This window comes from Pithys albifrons, chromosome 14, assembly GCF_047495875.1.
Source record: "Pithys albifrons albifrons isolate INPA30051 chromosome 14, PitAlb_v1, whole genome shotgun sequence".
Classification (NCBI taxonomy): Eukaryota; Metazoa; Chordata; class Aves; order Passeriformes; family Thamnophilidae; genus Pithys; species Pithys albifrons.
The window spans coordinates 12542468-12561173 of record NC_092471.1 but is presented as its reverse complement, the minus strand read 5'-3'; the positions used below and the strand labels follow the sequence as shown (position 1 = coordinate 12561173).

Below are 18706 nucleotides of genomic sequence, written 5' to 3'. Positions count from 1 at the left end.
ATATATATATATACACACACACAAAAGCCCCTGGCTTTTAGCCATCACAACTGCATGTTTAATAGGTGCATCCCGGCACTCTCCGCAGGCTCCCAGCCCGCCGGCTCCAGCAGGAGCCCCCCCTTCAGCTCCCCAGAGAAAGGCATCTCAGGTCACTTGAATTATTTAGCGGGGTGTTTTTAACCATCTCAAGGGCTTTGCTCCTGCCGTGCGGCGCCTGCAGAGCTCGCGTTTGTGGGTTTATTTTTTCCTTTTTTCTTTTTTTTTTTTTTTTAACACGCGAGGTGGAGTTGCTCCACTTGGCTGGCAGAAGGAGGAGATAAGGCGCGGGGGGCAGGCGCGAGGGGCGGCTCGGGGAGGGGAAAGGAAAGGCCGCGGCCGCCACACCTGCGGGCCGCGCTGCCCCTCGGCCCGGCCCTGCCCAGCGGGGCCGCTCTAACGCTCTGTCTCTGTCTCTCCCCTCTCCCTCCCCTCCCGTTCCCGCTCCCGCCCCCTCCCCGTGCAGGCGGCGCGGGCGCGGCAGGAGGCGGAGCGGCCGCGCACGTCCCCCGGCCGGCCGGGCCGGCCCCCCCGCCATGGGTCGGAAGCGCTGCGTGGGGGGAGACGGCTCCAAGATGGCGGCGGGTTGCTGCGGGGTGAAGAAGCAGAAACTCTCCAGCTCCCCTCCGTCGGGCTCGGCCGGCCCGGGCGGCGGCGGCGGCTCCCGCTGCGGCGGGGCGGCGGCGGCGGGGGGCGAGCCGGGGGCGCTGCCCCCGCCGGGGGGCCCCCGCCTGAACGGCCTCGGGGGGCTGGCGGGGGGCGCCGCCGGCTGCGCCCTGTCCCCGCCGCTGCCGCCCAGCTGCGGCGGGGGCCCCGCCGGCCTGTCCCCGCCGTCCGCCTCGCTGCTCGCCTCCCCCGGCTCCGGCGGGCCCGGCTGCAGGAAGATGGTGGTATCGGCCGAGATGTGCTGCTTCTGCTTCGATGTGCTGTACTGTCACCTGTACGGATACCAGCCCCCGCGGAGCCCCCGCTTCACCAACGACCCATAGTGAGTATCGTATCGTATCGCCGTGCCCGCCGCGTGGGCGCCTCGTGCGCGCCCGTCCCGCGCGGCTCCCCCGGCCGGGCGCTGCTCCCGCCCCGCCGCTCCCGCCTCCTGCCCGGCACGGCCCGGCCCCGGCCGCGGCCCCGGTGTCCTCGCCCGGCCCCGCACCCGGCCCGGCCCGGCCCGCGGGCGCCCCCGCTCCTGGAGCTCCCCGAGCCGCGCTGCCCGCCCGCTCCCTGACCCTGCCCGCCCGCTCCCGGCCCGTCGCGCTCGGGGCTCGCCGGTGGCATCTCCCCCTCCGTGATCCCTGCCCGAATCTTTGTGCCGGGTCCGCGCCCCGCTCCCGGGCTGCGCTCGGTGGCGCCCGCCTTGCCCGCTGCCCGCGTATTTCACCGCTAGCCCTACTGGGACCCCTTCACTAGTCCATGTGTTCTGCATGAGTATGGGCCTCTCCTTCACCCGTGCTGGACGGTGAGTACGGTGTGAGAGCCCTGTCGTGCAAGTCCCGGATTTGTGAGCACTGATGTACCTGTCCACTCCCTGTGCCAGGCACTCGTAAAGGCTACTTTGGTCTCCAATTGTGCGGAGTCCTTTCTTTCTTAAGACTCCTGAAGATAACCCAGGGTGATCCCGAGACATCCCGAGTCCCTGAGTAATCCACCACGTCAAATTCCCGGAGTTTTGAACAGATCACATAAACACCTGTTACTCCCATCCTTCCTCTGCCTCCCAGGCTTCCTTGCAAGAGTGTCCACCACGGGCCTGTTTTATTCGCACCCCTGGCCACTCTCGTTCCGTGTGTGCCCCACTGGCTTTGGAGGTGCCTCGCCAGGATGCGGTGCCCGGCATGTCAGCACCTGCAGCTGCCCGAGCCGGGCGTGCTGCTGCAGACCGAGCTCTGACACTTCGGGGAGTAACTTCTCTCTGACAGGAAGTTACTTCCTCTCAGCTACGATGAGTTACTGAGTCGCTACATGTTCCAAGTCCCTTTGAATGCAAAGTTAACTTAAAGGGTTGTTGAAATTGAGTTTCCGCTGTTTTACTTTGCTTTTAAATGGGATGGAGCGCATGTGGTGAGTTTCCAAGCTCCATCTGAGACCCGAGTGCATTGGTCCACCAGAGTGCATGTCACTTCTTTCCTCTTCCGTGCAGCATGACTGTCGAGTCTGTGAGAACCTGTGCCTTGTTGGTACTTAATGAGTACCAGTGGTTTGTGTCTGTCCTAGACCCTTGTGCACCCACACCAATGCAAACGGTTATCATGCAGTCTGTGTTTCATTAATGAGATGTAGTGTATGCTTCTTGGTGTTTAAAAATGTAATGTATTAATGATCTTATTTGTAGTCCCTGCTGTTCTAACACCCAGGATCTATACATCTCTTGCATACTTTCAGCTGCTGTCATGACAACCCAGCTCTGTGGATTCCTCCTTAACCTGCCACCCCAGCAAGTCTTCCCTATATACTCTTCATAACTCCTATGTGATTTCATCAGAGTACCAATATTGAAAGGAGGGCAGGGAGACTCCACTGTGAGTTTCTTTACCCAGGTCTTTTGCAAATCCATGTCTGTCCTTTTGTAGAAACCAACTGTTCAGGAACTGCTGCTCTGAGTAGCCATTTTGCTGTGCATTGTCCTGTGTCTGTTCTCCATCCCAGAGCACTATAGGTTGCAACATCAGCTTTGTGCTGTTTCACTCTTTCGTTGCTGTAAGAGAGTTGAGTTCTGTCTCTGTCTCTCTGTAACTATTACCTTGGTGTTGTTATGTTTTTTATCTGTATTGCAGAATGTTTAGTTGATTAGTTCTACTGTCTCTGTTTTGTTCATGGAGGAAACTGAGGAAAGGGGGAAGTTCTCAACACAGAAACGTTTTCCATTAAGCGCTTTGATTTCTCTTAGTAAGCAATAGATCACTCTTTTCTCCTACTTCTTACTTTAACAAGAATACAATAGCAAATCAAGTAAAATTGTTTGAAACTTTCTGAAATTCATATGTGTGTTAAAGTGTTCCTCAGATTTAGCTGCTAGACTTGGTAAAAAGTTTGTGCATCAAAGGACTTCTGAAAATGGCACTGCCATTTAAAATTATTAATGTAATTTCTGCTTATTCCATGCCTGTGCCAGCATTCACAGATATACAGGTTGAGAAATGATCTAATGATACTTTTATATTTTTCCCCGCTTAATTTTCAGAGTTTGGTTCTCTCTAGACCATTTCATGGCTTCACAAATACTTGTGCCTGCACAACTGTGAGGTGGGAACAAGCAGACAGATGGCAGAACTGCTGCTTTCAGCAGCCTTGTGAGCCGATTATGTGTGTGCAGTTGGGGAAGGAACTTTGAAAAAGTTGTTCAGTATTGCCTGCAAAATTCTAGGTTGGCGAATAAATTGCTTTTCCTAAGTATTGGGAGGCAGCATCATTTCTGGCAGCCACAAGATTTGCAGGCAGTCTCATCGATAACTCAAGATAGGATGTTAACTTTGAAGCTGAGCTTTGTCCTGCACAGCAAAAAAGACCTGAATGAGAACTGGCATTTTTCAGTGAACGTGTGGTTTAGCTTTCTGCCTTGAATACTTTTGGAGATTTTGTCCATGGACTGAAACATCTGTTGTAAGAGTAGTAGTTTAAAGTAAGGCTGATATGAATTTTAGCAATTTTTTTTAAGATTACATTATTACAGGGAGGATGAAAGACCTGTGAGCGGGTGTCCTGACACAAACATGACTCATATTCCTTGCAGGTCTTTGAACAATGAAACTGGGCACGATCAAAGAAAAGCAGGTGGCTGAATCACTTGGACAAGGGGTTCTGGTGTGTTGTCTTTGGAAACAAAACCTGCTTTTAACACCTCTGGATTTTTCAAACTTTTTGATACCAAGATGGGGACAGAGTTAGGGCAGGAAATTCAGAGTGGTAGGAATAAGTGGAAATGCCTGTTTCGAAAGGGTGCAGTTTTGGACTTAGGACAGCCCATACATGGATGAAATAGTTGGCATTCTCCTATCTCTGTAGTCCTGAAGCACAGAGAATGGGGTGTTGGTCGTGGGTATTGCGAGGGAGCTGTTGGGTTGGAGAGGGTGACTCATGGAGTCAGAAGAAGATAGCTGGAAGATACTGAATCTCTCCTGCAGTGTTCTGGCGAGAATACGCTCAGCAAGTCCAGCCATGGGCGTCCTCTGCTCTTGTAGGCTCTGTTGATCTGTTGACATTTTGTTCTCTTGCTCTTAATTGAAGATTTTTTTCCTGCGTGTAATTTCACTTCACTTTGAGTTGCTCTCTAGAGCACCCTTTCCCTTCTTCATGGGGTATGTTCTGCAGGGCACGTACTTTGCTTCTACCAGTGTGGTGGCTCTCAAGCTACAGGTGCAGAAGGGATGTAGGAATTATCCTGGAGGTGTGGACATTGATAGAAAATTTGAAAATTGCTGATCTAGAAAACAGTTTTCATAGACAAAGTGCCATTTAGACACTGGTTTTGAAACTCAGTTTGATGAGTAAAGTTATTGAATACTGCAGTTGTTTAAAAGCAGATTCTTTTGAAGTGTCATAGAAATGAATTGTAAGGGGATACAGGAAGATTTGTAAAAACCTTTTACCCCACTCATTTAGGGAGAAGGGAAACTGAGAAGCTTCTTTTCCTACTTATCTTACTTTTCTGACCAGTAACTTGCATTCCTTTGTTTGCTTTCTGATCTGGTCTTGTGCAATACACCCTGTGCCACCACAGTCGGTGGAAACTGTATCATGTCCTGCCTTCCATTGTGGAAGTGGAAAAGGAACTGCCCCCAGAGTGAAGGGGCTCACGACTGTTTGTCTTCCAGTAGAAAAGTGTTTGAGTGGAAGTGCAAGAAGGTTGTGACAAGATGGGAAGGGCGAGTGTGTGAAGAGGAGCTCAGTTGGAGCTGTGCTGTGGGGAATGAGTAGGACTTTTGTTCTTAAAGAATCTCACATGTCTGCTCACTGTAAAGATTTCCCTTGGCACACAGAAATCACCTGAGTTTTTGATTGTGCACAATGTGTACCTCAAACTCTTCAGCTTGCCTACTAAATTTTGATGTCAACATGTTTGTTGGGAAGATGTCTGACAATCCAGCAGATTTAACTCTTTTGCCAGTTACTCCCTTTCCAAAGGTTGCCTGCTAGTGAACAGGATTAATTTAGAGATGACCACCTGTACTTGATAGAATTTGAGAGGGAAGTCAGTTGTTCTGCTCTTGTCATTTGGTACTTGGCAGCCAAGAACAAAAGTTTGCAGCTGGAATGGCAAATGTGGCCTGTGCTCTGCTTCCCATCTGGCTGAGCAGCTCCTGGAAAAGGTGTTTACCACCAGTACCTTGCACCAAATACCTGGGTGAGGGCTGGCTCATCTCCCCCTCCTCTGGCCGGAGGTGGTGTCTGTGGCTGCCCCACATTCCTGTGGTGGATCTGGTGCTTCAGGGAAGCTGCCAGCCCTGTCCATAGCTGGAAATGTTGCTGGCTTTGTCACAGGAAGTCTGCGTGGTTTGACCACCTTCTGTGATTGAAGGCCTCTGGATTAAAATATATTCTCGGTGATGGCCAGTTTTAACCTAAAGACTTAGTGTGGAAATTTATCTGTTCCTTTCTTTGTCGATGACTTGTAGCCTTGTGCAGCAACTGTTGGTTTGGCTACAAGGCAGGGATACAGACACTGCCACGTTGATGTCTCCGACCTTTGTGTTTGATTGTGTTTTCAGGTCCAACATCTGTTAATTTACATAATCTGGAAGTATATGGGGTAGCAGCTCTGCACTGCCTTAATGTTTTGTTACTGAAGTTTGGAAACATTTCAGTTCAATGCAGTTTAAAAATACAGTGTTATCTAGTCTTGTCCCTGTTAGTTTTCACACTCTCAAAAAAAGTTGTGATTCAGCTTGAAGTGAGTGTAACTTGACCCTGTAGTAAAGAAATTGTCCCAGGATTTGTTACTGGCCATCCAATTCTTTTCCTTAGTCACTGTTTCTTGATAATGTGTTGGTACTGGTGATGGTGCATTGCTGGTAATTTAGATTGAAATAGCCTAAAATCTTCCTGTACAGGCCCAAAGCTGATATTTTCCCTCACAATGTTAATTGTCTGATGCTTTCTTCTAAGGCATTGAGGAAAGATTAGACTTGTCCGTAGGTATGTACATATGTAAATAAAAATGTTATGGCTTGCAGTTGATAGAATTTCATGCTTTTCTCAATTTCTTGTTTCTTGGCTGCAGCCTGACTTCCTGTTTTAGTCTCTCCAACTTACATTTAAAGTTGGAACCATGTGTTTGACTCCTTGCTTGCTTTAGTGTATGTTTCTTTACAAGCATTTTTGTGAAACTTTGCCTGAAAACCTACCAAAGGATGAATTTCATATTGTCTTAAAAAACCTAACAATATTCTTCCTCTGCAGTCCCTACTCAAGAGTGCAACTGTACATCTTGACTTTACTATTCCTGATGCCAGAAGTTTGAAATTTTGTTGTTTCTCTGCAGGACTTGATTGTCTGGCAGTGGAGACTTACACTGTTGTGTGACAGACTCTGTGCAATAATTTGTATTTATTGTCACACTCCAGCATTACACAACAGCTATAATGATTGCTTGGTCATGGCTAAAGATCAACACCAGTCACAAAACAAAAAACACAGCAAGGAAACAGACAGGGAAGTGTTCTTTCATGTCTGTGGGTCTGACTTCATTCTGGTTTTCATGTGTATGTCATGTGCATCTGTATAAGCTTTAATATTTTCTTCTGGCCTAACAGGGTCTTAACTGTTGAGTATTAAATGTTGGAATATGAAGTGGTGGTTTTTCCAGATTGGCATTCTGTGGTAGGTGCTTCTAAAATACAGTGCTTTAGAAAATGTGTATTTTGGCTGGTGCTGACAGTGCTCAGCAGGGAATTCCCAGCATGTTTGAAAGCAAGATTGGTGAGTGCATCCTGGTGCAGCAGAGAGGGAAAAGGGATAAAGTTGCACAGCTTCAGAAAGAACTTGCCTTTGCCAGTACGTTCATCTGCTGATAGGATTGGTGAATGGAGAAAATAGGCCATGGTAAACTCCAGGTCAGGTTAGCTATAATTTCAGGGCTTTTTTCCTTAATAAGCTTGCTTTAGTTGTCTATTCTTATGTCTAAATTAGGTAGTTTCTGTTGGTAGAGGAGGTCACATTACTGACAGTCTTAGGGATGGACCCTGTTTTTGTTTGTTCAGCTAAAAGCAGTCACCACAAAGTTATAATAAATGCTGTGATTCACTGCAGTTCCAGTTCTGCAGAAGGGAATTGTTCTCATATCCCTTGTAGGGTTAGGAGGAGTCAGTGATTGCCCCTCCCTGTGCCATCAGTCTGGTCCTTCATCTTTATCACCTCCTTTGGTTTAGTTACATTCATGTCCTTTGTCATGTTTTCTTTTACTCTATCTTGTACTTTTTTTTCCGGTAAAGATCTTCATGCAAATTCAAATTTTGAGGTTGTTTTTGACAATTTAACCTGTCTGCCTGTGAGAAAAATGTTTTATGTCTGGATTTGGCTGACTTCACATGTACATCAAACTTTAATATTCTTCCTAGAAATTATTGAGAAGTGTAATGTTTTAAGAATGCAAATATTTTGAGTTGCTAAAAGAGTGCACAGCTCTGCCTTCTCTTCAGCTGTGAGTTAAATGTATTGTCTCATATGACACCTTTATAATTGTAATGTTATCAAGAATTGAATACTATAACAAGAGAAATTTAATGTTGGCACTTTTTTGTTGTTGACAATGAAAAGGTAACCAGGAAACAAAAGTTTGGAATCCTGAGCTTACTCAGTTTGCTTAGTTTACAGACCTAGACTGTGATGAGTCAATGAATGAAATATATTTATCTAGTCCATAGTTTCTGGTTCTCTGAAGACTCACACCATAATTGATGGAGCAAGCTCAGTATGCCAAGCTGTCTGTTTTTACATTAAAGTACTTCTTTACAGTTAACTGCAGGTTTTCCATAGCATCCAGTTATTGTCTTCAGAAGCAGAAGTGTTGGTTGTTTGAGCCATGTGCTGTTGGATTATGTGGCAAGAGTTTCCATGGAAAGCAGTAAATATGCAAATTATTTAAAAATAATAGTAGACCAATCAGAGTTTGGCCAATACAGAAACTGTTGCTAGGCTGGAGGCCAAAACAAGCCCAGTCAGGCCCTGACCCTCATTAGCAAAGTATTATGAAAATGCTTGACCTTTTTTTGATGTTTATGCTCCTGTGGAGTGGGATATTATATTGGTACTCAGTTTAGGATTGCAAAGTTTGTATTTAAATAACAAGATGGAGCAGTTCTGCTGAGGTTAATTGACAGGTTCTATAAAGCATTTCCTTGATAGCAAAGCATGTTGGGGAGTGCAATAGTTCTCCAGTGGAATGTGGCTGTTGAGTTGGTCTGATGCTGCATTTCCTTGCTGTTGATAGTGCTGTGGTAAATGCTGACTGACCAAAAGCTGTGATGTTTTTCAGCCCAGCACTGTAAACAACAGGCAGCATCTTTCCTGGGCTACTTGTAGAACCTTTTAAAAAGCCCTTTGTTTTCATCACTGGGATGTTGGCAAAAGGGATCATTGTAAAGGGCTTCGTTTCTCAAGTGGGGTACCTTCCTGTTCCATTGACCAGAAACGTGTCTTTGGTGACATTTTTTCTTGCATTTGTCTCATGTCTTCAGAACTGCTGTCCCCAACAGGCTGCACGGCTGTGTCTGTGCCTACAGGACATGCCTTCAGTTTTTATATCCTGACTGGGCTCTCGGAGCTTCCTGGAAGGCAGTGCTTGTTGTGAGTACGTGGATATTTCTTTGCCACACTGAGTGTTGCAGCCAGGGTTATTAAAGTGCTAATTTCATGAGAATGACATCTTCTGGAATGCAGCACAGCTCCATGGAGTTGTGGCAAGGTCACTGGGACAGCAGCCATACAGAGATCTGTACGTCTTCTCAGAGCATTCGTGTCTTTCTGTGTTACAAAGAGTGAGTTCTCACAATCCTCAGTGGTACATAAAATCTAATTTTATGCCTTTCTTTCCATTATCTTGAACTGTGTGGCATTTTGGCAAGTTTGGGCCTAGGGCTGTAGTAATTGTGATAGATGAGCCATAGACATAGTCCTGTAATTTATCCTTTCCCCTCTGCCAGCAGAGATGTCTCCTCTCCAGGCTCTGTTGGCACATGATGAGATCCGGCATCTGTGACATGGCCTCCTTTAATGGGTGTACTTGGAGTCCATCTTTAAAACAGAAGAGAAAGGAGAAGAGGATCCCTGTCAATTTTTATCTTTAGCATCAGAATTACTTCTGCTTTATCTTTTCCAGAGAGTTAAAACACTTCCCTTCTTTTCCATGTGGCACTTCGTACAGAGATAGCAATTGTGTGGGTGAAGCTCAAGAGTTCACAATTTTCAGGCGTATTAAAGGTAGAAAAAAGTCTGTGATCCTCCATTGATGTGGAGTCAACCAAGTAAATCCAGTTGCCTCCAGCCCTTTTTTCCAGGTGACTGAAAGAATATAAGAATTGGGCACCACACTGTTTTTCTTAGTAAATGAGCACGAGGATAAGTTCAGCTGCCAGTGAATGGCAAGTTTGCAAGGCAGTTCTTTTCTGTATAAATAAACATGCTGCAGGATTGACTCTTTGGGAAGATGGTGTGCCAGATAGATGTCCCTTGTAAGCTTTATAAGGAGGAAAAATATTTGTGTAGTCCTGAGTACTTTGACTGTCACATTAAACAGGCAATGAAAATGTTGCACCAAGCTTCTCTAAGTAGTGTGTCTGCAGAGAGAGTGCTGGAGGCAGAACAAGTGGCTGAAAAACCCACAGGAAAGGTGTAGTGAGGGAAGAATCCCTCTTCAAAGAGAGCTGCAGTGCCTGGAGGGAGATGAGGAGGTGCAAAGGAAGGATCTCTTAAGCATGAGAGGAACAAAACTTCAGCAAGGCACTGGCAGAGATAAAAAACTGCAAGGCAAGCAATAGGAGGTGAGTTCTTTATGCACTGTGTTGTACAAGCACTTACCCAAACTCTGAAGAAGCAAATGAACTTACAGATGGAAATGTAGTATTAAAACCAATCCATACTAAGGTGCTGATAGAATTTGAAGTTGTAGTGATTAGTCTCACTCTTTCTTAAGAAACAGAAGGATTCTGGCTCTGGTTCAGGTCTACTGAAATTGAATAATAAAGAAGAGGCATGTAACAGAGGTCAGAAATGTTACTTGGAATATTCTCCACCATAATACCAGAATTCCTGTAAAATACTGGGGCTAAAAGTTGAAGGAGGATAAAGATTGGTGCTGTTCATTTGGAAGGACACTGGATAAAGCCAAGCATTAAAAATGATGTGTTATAAAGAAGGATAAACAGAACACAAATTAGCTTTTTCTTAATTCATAAAAAGATTCAACTGAAACTAAGCATTCCTGTGTACACTTACCATTGTGGTCTTCTTTTACCTCAAGGATGAATTGCTGCAGTTTGCTGTGCTTGGACAGCTTGGGCTTTTAACACAGAAATCTAAGCCACTGCAAAAAGTAGCTCCCAGCAGTATCTCTTTTTGGGAGAATATGAAATCTGTCTTCAGGTTGTTTGGTGCTCGAGGCTCTGCTTTTGTTTTCTTTTTTTCCTTTTGGAAGATTTCAAGATGTTAAGTTTCTCTACATATATAAGTAAATGGCTTAGAGTAACCTACTCAAAGACTGTACTATGCCATTCTGCTAATTTAAGTATGTTTTCTTCCTCCTTAAGTGTGTCATGATGCTCAGCAGCAGATAAATCTTACTTGTCCTGAGCTGAAAGTACCTACATTATACAGGGTAGATGAAGATAGAGGAAGATGATGAGCACTCTGCTGCTACAAAGAGAGAGATTGACTCTTTGTCTGACTGGTCGTCATCCAAATGTACAGATCACAGACCTACATCCAAAACCTAGGCAACATAAGCATAATATACTTTCTTGATTGTCATTTTATGTAGCCTTTTTAATGGAAATTGCTCTGTAAGAGAAGATTAGGGCAGTTCAGAGTGGTCTCTGACATCTTGGCGCTAAAGTTTAGGATTTTGGAGATGCCAGAAATTTCTTGGAAGAGGCCTTTGCAGAGAGATCAGTAATGTTTAGATAGTTCCACAGATAAGGCCTCTATTTACTTTTATGTGATTGGATTAGTCAAAAAAGAGACAATCTTACATAAAAACCTTGAATGGCTGTTGGACCTCTGAGTGTTTCTGGGGTTTTGCAGGTTCTGTCCAACTTCTCTGTATGCAATTTATTAGAGGAGGCAAGTGGGACTTGAGGGATGAATCACTGCAGTGAGGTTTGGAAGACTCATGGTTTGTTCCTGACCATGTGATTATGGTGGAGAACCCTGGATGAGATCCTCAATCGCTCTACCTTGTGTTCATACTGAAAAAAAAAGTAAAGCACCTCAACCTACTTTTCTTTGTGAAGTTAGTAGTGAGAGAAATTAGCCATTGTTGCAATTGTTCTTTCCCTTGAGTGGATTACCCTGCCAGGAAGCTCTCCAGACTCAGCTCGGGATATTTTTGCCAAAATTGGCAAGGTGGAGGCATACAGTTATCTTTTTCTTTTTTTTTTAAACTAATCCATTATATCTGAAATTAATCACAATTGTATTCACGTTAGCTTGAATCTATTAAAGGCTGTTGTTGCTTCTCAATTAAGTGACAGAATTTTCAGGTTTTTTTTCTTTTCAGAATAATTTTTTTTAATTTGGGTTCTTATAGTCATGGTATCCTCCTTCATATTTTTAGGCTACTGTTCAGTGAATCCTTTCCCTGAGAATAGTAAGTCTGCTAGCACAAGTTGAAGACGAGACCTTACAAAAATCATACTGCGTAAGTGTTTCTGCTCCAGAAAATGTTTCTCATAAGTGTTTCTGTTCACATCACATGAACACCATGTTTTTATGGACACTGTAGAACTGAGAGGAGGGTATGGTTACACATTCTGTGCCCTGCAAGAGCCAGAAAACTATGGATCTGTAGAGAGACAAGATCTCTTGAGTCTGAATTTTGGAAATGGAGATGAGCAGAAAGAGAAGGAAGAGTGTACGAGGAAGGTATAGGCAGTGACGATACAATGATACTTCTCTAAGTGTTTTTCTGGTCCTCAGGAATTTGCAGTTTGGGATGCCTGGAGCCAGAAGTGGTGATGTCTTTCACCAGTAATGCTCCCCAACACCCCACCCACTCCCCCAGCAAGGGTAGATTATAATGAAGTTTTAGTGAGGCGAAGTTGGGAGGCAGACCAGAATGCTGTGCATTGAAATACTTGAGGGGCTATACTGTTAGAACTGGGATGGCAATCAGTATTTTATAGAGCAACTTCATGTACTTCAGGAGTAAATAAAAACTGATTCTGTAAGTTAGGAATTTTTCTTTCTCTCCTTAATGGTTTCCTGGTGTTACCAATTGATTGTCAGTTATTGCTTCATTATGTTATAGATGCAAAAGGGCAAGTGGCTGTTCTGAAGAGTAATTATCAGTAAGAACAGAAAAGTATTAAGTGCAATTGTACAAGAGAGTGGCTGAGAGCTTGCTTGTAAAACTTTATGGTTCTGCTGCTCTCAGGAGAAAGACATTTTGTATTTGCAGAGCAGGGCAGCCAGAGTACTTGAAAGTGTGAGATCAGCTTGCAAAGGAAGATGAGAAGTGCTGGGTTGCTTTAGAGGATCAGAGCAACAGCTGAGAGGTACAAAATTTGGTTGAGGGGAGGTGTATGTGTATATATACTGGTGTATTATATATATATATATATATATGTATCTGTATGTGCATATATTTGTGTATGTAGGAAGAGAAAGACACAAATAAAGTCTTTAAACTAGATGCCAGTACTGTCAGAAGAACAAAAGGATATAAAAAGACTGTGAATAAGTTTAGATTTAGAGTGTAAGGTTTCTTCTTTCTGAAGCAGTATGGCTTTACTAATTGAATTAGTGGGGGCAAGGAATCCAAATAGGTTGGCTAGACCTTGATTACTTTATGATAAGAAATATATGATGCATTGCCGTTGACATCAAGCTTAATAGATTTGATAATTTAAGAAGACCCTCAGAGTTCATTGTAGTGCACTTAGTAAGCAGGGATTGTTCTCTAATAAATTGTTTTGCTTTGACAGAGAAACTTTACCATTCTTTCCACTTTGGCTTTGGTTTATCATTTTCTTGAGATGGAGATGAATGGAGGCAAATACTGGTCAATAATGGAGCTGTGTGCAGGTAATGAATTTGGAGAATGTTACGTGTATAAATAAATTTTCACTGGATTGGAACAGAACCATAACTCAGAAACTGTTCATGTTGAACAGGGATATTGCTTTTCTGAACACAATGTCTTTGCAGTTAATAAGAAGCATTGCCAAAATAAAACTCAAGGAAATGACGATGCACATGGCAAACAAAGTATTTGTTAAGCAGTAATTTTTTTGAAGTAGTGATACTGGAGACTTTACTACTTGACCTCAGCCAACTAATAAAATGGATTTTTATTTGCACAGCAATTCACGACAGCAAAGGGATGGAGCGGTTTAGGAGCACAGTTAATATGAAAGGGAGTAACAGGGAGGTGAAAAGAGAGGCTCACCCTGAGGTGTCTGGGGAAGTTGGGGCTTTTAAAAATGCTTTCGTTGAAAGGTCAGAAGACTTCAAATTCACAGGTTTTGAAACTGCATGTGAACAACTTTTAAAGCACAGCTGGGTTTTGGTGAGTTATATATGTGGTTTTGTTTTGTTTTTTTTTAAACCAAATCAGCAAACTGGCAAAGTGATGTAGCAGGTGATCGTTGCTGCTACAGCTGGGAATGTGGTTATTGTTTGTCAGTGGCTTTGTATGATGGTCCTTCTGGTCCTCCTCCTCTCAGCTGAGGTTTCCCCATCAGCTGAAGGATGGCCACTGCCACCTGCATCTTGGTCTTGGATGCAGCTGAGGAAGTGGCAGCCGCTAAGAAGGTGAAACTGGGAAGGACAGTCAGAGGCAGAGTTTGAACTCATGCCATGAGGTGGGACGTGGCACCACCTCTCGTGTGGCTGGCACAGAGCTGAGAGCTGTTGGTGGGATGGGTGCTGGGCCAGTGGCTCTACCTGAGCAAAGCCAAGTGTGCAAATCCATGCTTTGGTTTTCAGTAAAAGTTGCTGTTACAGTGTAGACCCACCTGTCCCAGGTTACTGAAAGAAAAATGGGTGCCAGCTTCCAGCTGTCACATCCAGAAAACAGAAGTTGCAGCCTGGAGTCTGGTCGAGGAATGAGACAACAGTTGAATTCTGCCTTGGAAGTGGTGAAAATAGGAGACCTGGCACCTTCAAACATTGCTGTGAGAAATCCAAAAGGGAACAGCTTGGACCTCTGTTATTTTCAAGGGATTTATGGCCTTTTTCACAATCCTTTAAAAGCCATCTACCATTAAATAAAAAAAATAAAAAAAATAAGTAGGCAGTAGAAAGGTTGAATCTTTGGACTTTTGGAATAAAGTTGCATCCTCATTGCTTTGACCTTTAGAAACTTCATTGATTAACTAATGTACAGATTTAATAACTATAAAATAATATTCCTCTTTAGGTCAATGTTTTGGTCTGCAGCTGTTTAATTTTAGTTAATTGCCAGAATAATGACTGGGGTATAGCTGTGTGGGATTTGTCATAGGTGGTGAGTTGTTGGAGGTTTTTTGGTAGTATACCAAATAACTATGTTTAACAAAACCAGCAAATTTATGTTGTGTATTTTTATGATGTAGTTGTAGGATATGGTATTTTCAGAGAACTCATGGTGCTCCTTTTGGAAGTCTATAAAATTTTGCTGGTGTGCACTGCAGTTATAATTTTGTGTAAGCTTCAGAAATGTGTCGTTTTCAAGGTTAATTTGAAGATGTATTTAACTTTTTCCTTTCATAAAGTGGTATCTAGTGAAGAAAACCCAAAACATAACATGAATGCTCAGGTTTTAATGTGTCAAAATTAAAATGCACCCGGGTTATTTTCCAGAGTTTCCAGTCTAATGAGGTGGTTTTTTAAATTCAATTTTGACATTTGAAGGGTTGTTACAGAAGGTGTTCTGCACATAGTTATGAGAGACTGTTTGGATCTCATGTGTTTGAGAGAATATTTGATTTTGGAAAGAAATGTTTAAGTGTTGTTGTGGAAACATTGTAGTTGCTTTGCTTGAGATTAATTCTATGTCTTCCAGAATTTTTTTTCCTTTAGTATTGTTAGTGTTCAATAGCTGAATGTCTTGTGCAGCTCATTTGTGTCCTGCAAGCCACTTGACTGACATCAGAGAACTGGAGCACAGTTTCACAACCTGACTTTACTCACATACCAAGTCTGTTGCAGGCATAATTAAAGCTGTGACTGTAGTCTGCTGGTTTGGGGAAGTAATGTGAGTTAAATGCAGCTTTTGGATGAGACTGCCTGTCCATGGCAAACAAAACATCCTCCCATATGTGCCCCACACCCTTACTTGTACTACTGGCATTGATCAGTGTGTGCTGGCAGTGCTGTTTCTGCCTGATAAGTCAGCAGCAGATACTCTGCTGCTTTTTGTTAGGTTATTTTTTTGCTGAGTTTTAAAGACTTTTTTTGCTGAGTCTTTTAGCATGTTCAATACCAGAGCTGGCTTAAGGGATTGGCTCTTCCCATGTGGTCTGGGAAGAGATGGGACCCTTGCAACCAGCCATTATAATAACAGAAGAGAGAAATGCTTGAGTTTCACCTGATTTTTTTTTTCCAGACTCACCTCAGTGACTTTTTCCAGATGTGGCACTATCAGCAGGTAGATTGGTGCCTACAAGTACATCCAAAAACTATGGGAAAAAATTCAGAAAATGACAGATTTCCTTTTGTGAATCTGCTGTTAGCAGCACTGCCAGTTGTTTGCCCTACATCCAATTCCCCAGCCATCAGAGCAAAGCTTACAGGCTGGAATACGAGGCTAAACAGGGTTATGGAATTTTTTTTCCCCACTCGTTGAGTTCATCTGGGTGCATCAGGGTGCTTTTAAGCACGTAGTTGCAAACCTTGCAACATACAATAAACATTTGCGTTATGATTTTAAGATGGTGAAGGAGCCTGCAATATGTAGCAGAAGCATATGCAGGTTGTCACAGAAAGTATTGAGCCGCTTTTGGGTGGCTGAAGGTTCCATTTACCAGGTTTTTTCCAAATAATCCTGGGTGATCCCTTCCACAAGATTATCACAGTAATCACAGACTTTTCTGAGTTGGAAGGACCCACAAGGACCATCGAGTCCAAATGTAGTGTTTAACCTGAATATTCAATGGATCCAACAGCTCAGTCCCCAGATTCACAGAGATACGTAAGTTGACACCAGTATGAAGGGGGAAAATGTTGTGGCCATGGTAGGATTTCTCTCAGGGCAGCTGTGCACACCCTTTCCAACAGGCTGGTTATCTGTGCACAGCCATCAAATCCACTGGTGCTTTGTAGGAGTGGAAATTGCATTTGCTGGTCTGTAGTTCCAGTCCCTTTATGGTCTTTGATGTCACTGGAGTGACACTGGCAACCTGTTGCTCAGCAGTTCTTCAATTCCAGGTTTGGAGCTGTCCTGTGAAGGGCTCTGCTGGCCTGGAGGAACTGAGTCTGCCTTGTTCATTCAACCTTATGCATCCTCTGTACTTAATTCAAATTGACCTTTGTCCTCTGGCCTAATACTATAAAGACAAGTGTGTCTCCCCAGTTGCTTCACCAGTATAGACTGGGAACAGAGTGTTCCACTGAGCCTCTCTGCATTGGTGTTGTGTCCCTTTTTCATCTTGGTCTGGTTTTTCTAGTTGGTTTCCTGCTTTTGATGTAGTCCAATAACTTTGCAAGGTGCTACCCAAACATGTTAAGTTCTTTATTTACTGTTTACTTTTGACCTACCATCTGTGTTATAATCTCTTCTGTTGTCATTAGGCAAGCTTTCTGTTTTTAAAAGCTGACCTCTCAGATTTGCTCCCTGACTTCCCTATCCAGTCATGCAGGATGTAGGCTTTTGCTGCGGGGGCTGAGGTGTCCCTTGGACTGCTTTTGTTTTCTTTTCTAACTGTGATGATGTTTTACCTGATGTCCTAATAGAGAGTTTTGCTGCTCTTGTTGGTTCTCCTCCCCACCCTTTTCTCACTTCTCTTATGTGTGTGTTTAGGTTGGTTTGGTTTTTTGGGTTGTTTTTGAGGGGAAGTGGGTTTGGGAGGATTACTAATTACTTCTTTTTTTTTACACTGTTCACTTAAAATTATTTATCCATGTGCCAAATAATTTTATGTCCCACTGTATTCAACTGTGATGTTGAAATACAGTTGCAGGCAGAGTTATTGATCAACTTTCCTGTCAATGTCCTTTATCCAGATCTTATGTACCACTCAAAACCAAACCAAAAATGGCATCTGTTCAGGTAGGTTCCTAGAACTAATTTTCAAGGCAGAATTCATTACTTGGGGAAAAAAATTACTCTGTGTGCTGTTCTAATGAGTCACAGGGTTCCCTTTATATCAGGAGATTTCAGTTGCCCATTGTTACTGCCTTTCCTAAACTTGCAGCTTTATAATCTCCCTGAACTGGTAGTGCAGTTCATGCATCTTTATTACTTGATTATGTGACTTCTGCCATACGAAGTTGGGCTTCTCTTCCTCTGTAATACTTTATGCCATTGAATGTTTATATATCCTACACATACAGTCCCATTCCCCACCTGCCCGTTGTCATTCCCATTGGAATTCCTGACTAAGCTGGTGGGCTCTCAGCATTACACTGTATTGGTTTGTCCTCCTTCCACCACATCTTGAAGATGCTTGTTACCTGCAGGGTGTTGGGTGAGCCCCAGTGTTCGGGCTTCCCATGTGTCTGAAATGTCAAGCAGTGGTGTAGAAGTGTTTGTAATTTCCAAAACTCTTATTCCTCATGCCAGTCTGGCTGACTCTGGCATGACTTTGTGTGCGTGCCTAACAAGTTCTTCCTGTTCCCATCATGCCCAAATCCTTTCCCTCTATATCACTGACTTCCCATCTCAGCCTCCCTCTTAGGCCTTGCATGTGGCTCTGGCAGCACTTGAGAAAGTAAAACCATGGAAATCCTGAATATAATTCTTCTATCCATCAACCTGACCTTACCTACCAGAGAATCCATCCAATGACTCCATCTGCTGCTGTTACTAGTGTGGATTCAGTGGACTGCTGGGTTGTTTGATTGGTTTTTGGTTTTGTGGCTTGGGGTTGATTTTGCTGAATCACCAAGTAGTCAGTGTAGAAGCCCTGAGAGGTTTCTGCCATTGCATCTGCTGGGCATTGTGCCAACTGATTGTCAGATGTCACAGACACAGCGAGCTGTGTGTCTGGGAGTCATCTGATAACCCCCCTGCTTCTTCCCACTCTTAATTCTGTCTGCTGTAAGGAGGATTCCTGGTTTGACAGGATGCAGAGGGCTGATTATTTCCAAGAGATGAGCTCTGGCCCAATCTGTATCCACATGGATGACAGAGATGGCAAAAACCATGATGAAGCATGGAAGAGAAAAGAAGCAGACTCCACGAGAACACCTTTTTCAGTGGCATTGCTGGTTATTGACTGTAAAACTGCAGTGAGGCTCATAGGAGGCAGTAGGGGTTTTGAAACTTATGGATTTTTTTCCTCATAATGAAGGCATAACCTGAAGCTTGTCAGAGTTTAAG

The 18706-nt window shown here is 43.8% G+C and overlaps 1 protein-coding gene across 1 annotated transcript in view; it reads left to right on the top strand.

Moving 5' to 3' along the window:
* Positions 1–18706, top strand: part of AMMECR1 (AMMECR nuclear protein 1) — a 95340-nt gene that overhangs the window by 22373 nt on the left and 54261 nt on the right. Inside the window, 3 exon segments of the mRNA XM_071569232.1 lie at positions 506–536; positions 538–559; positions 561–1027. Of these exon segments, the coding sequence (XP_071425333.1) occupies positions 506–536; positions 538–559; positions 561–1027 (520 nt within the window).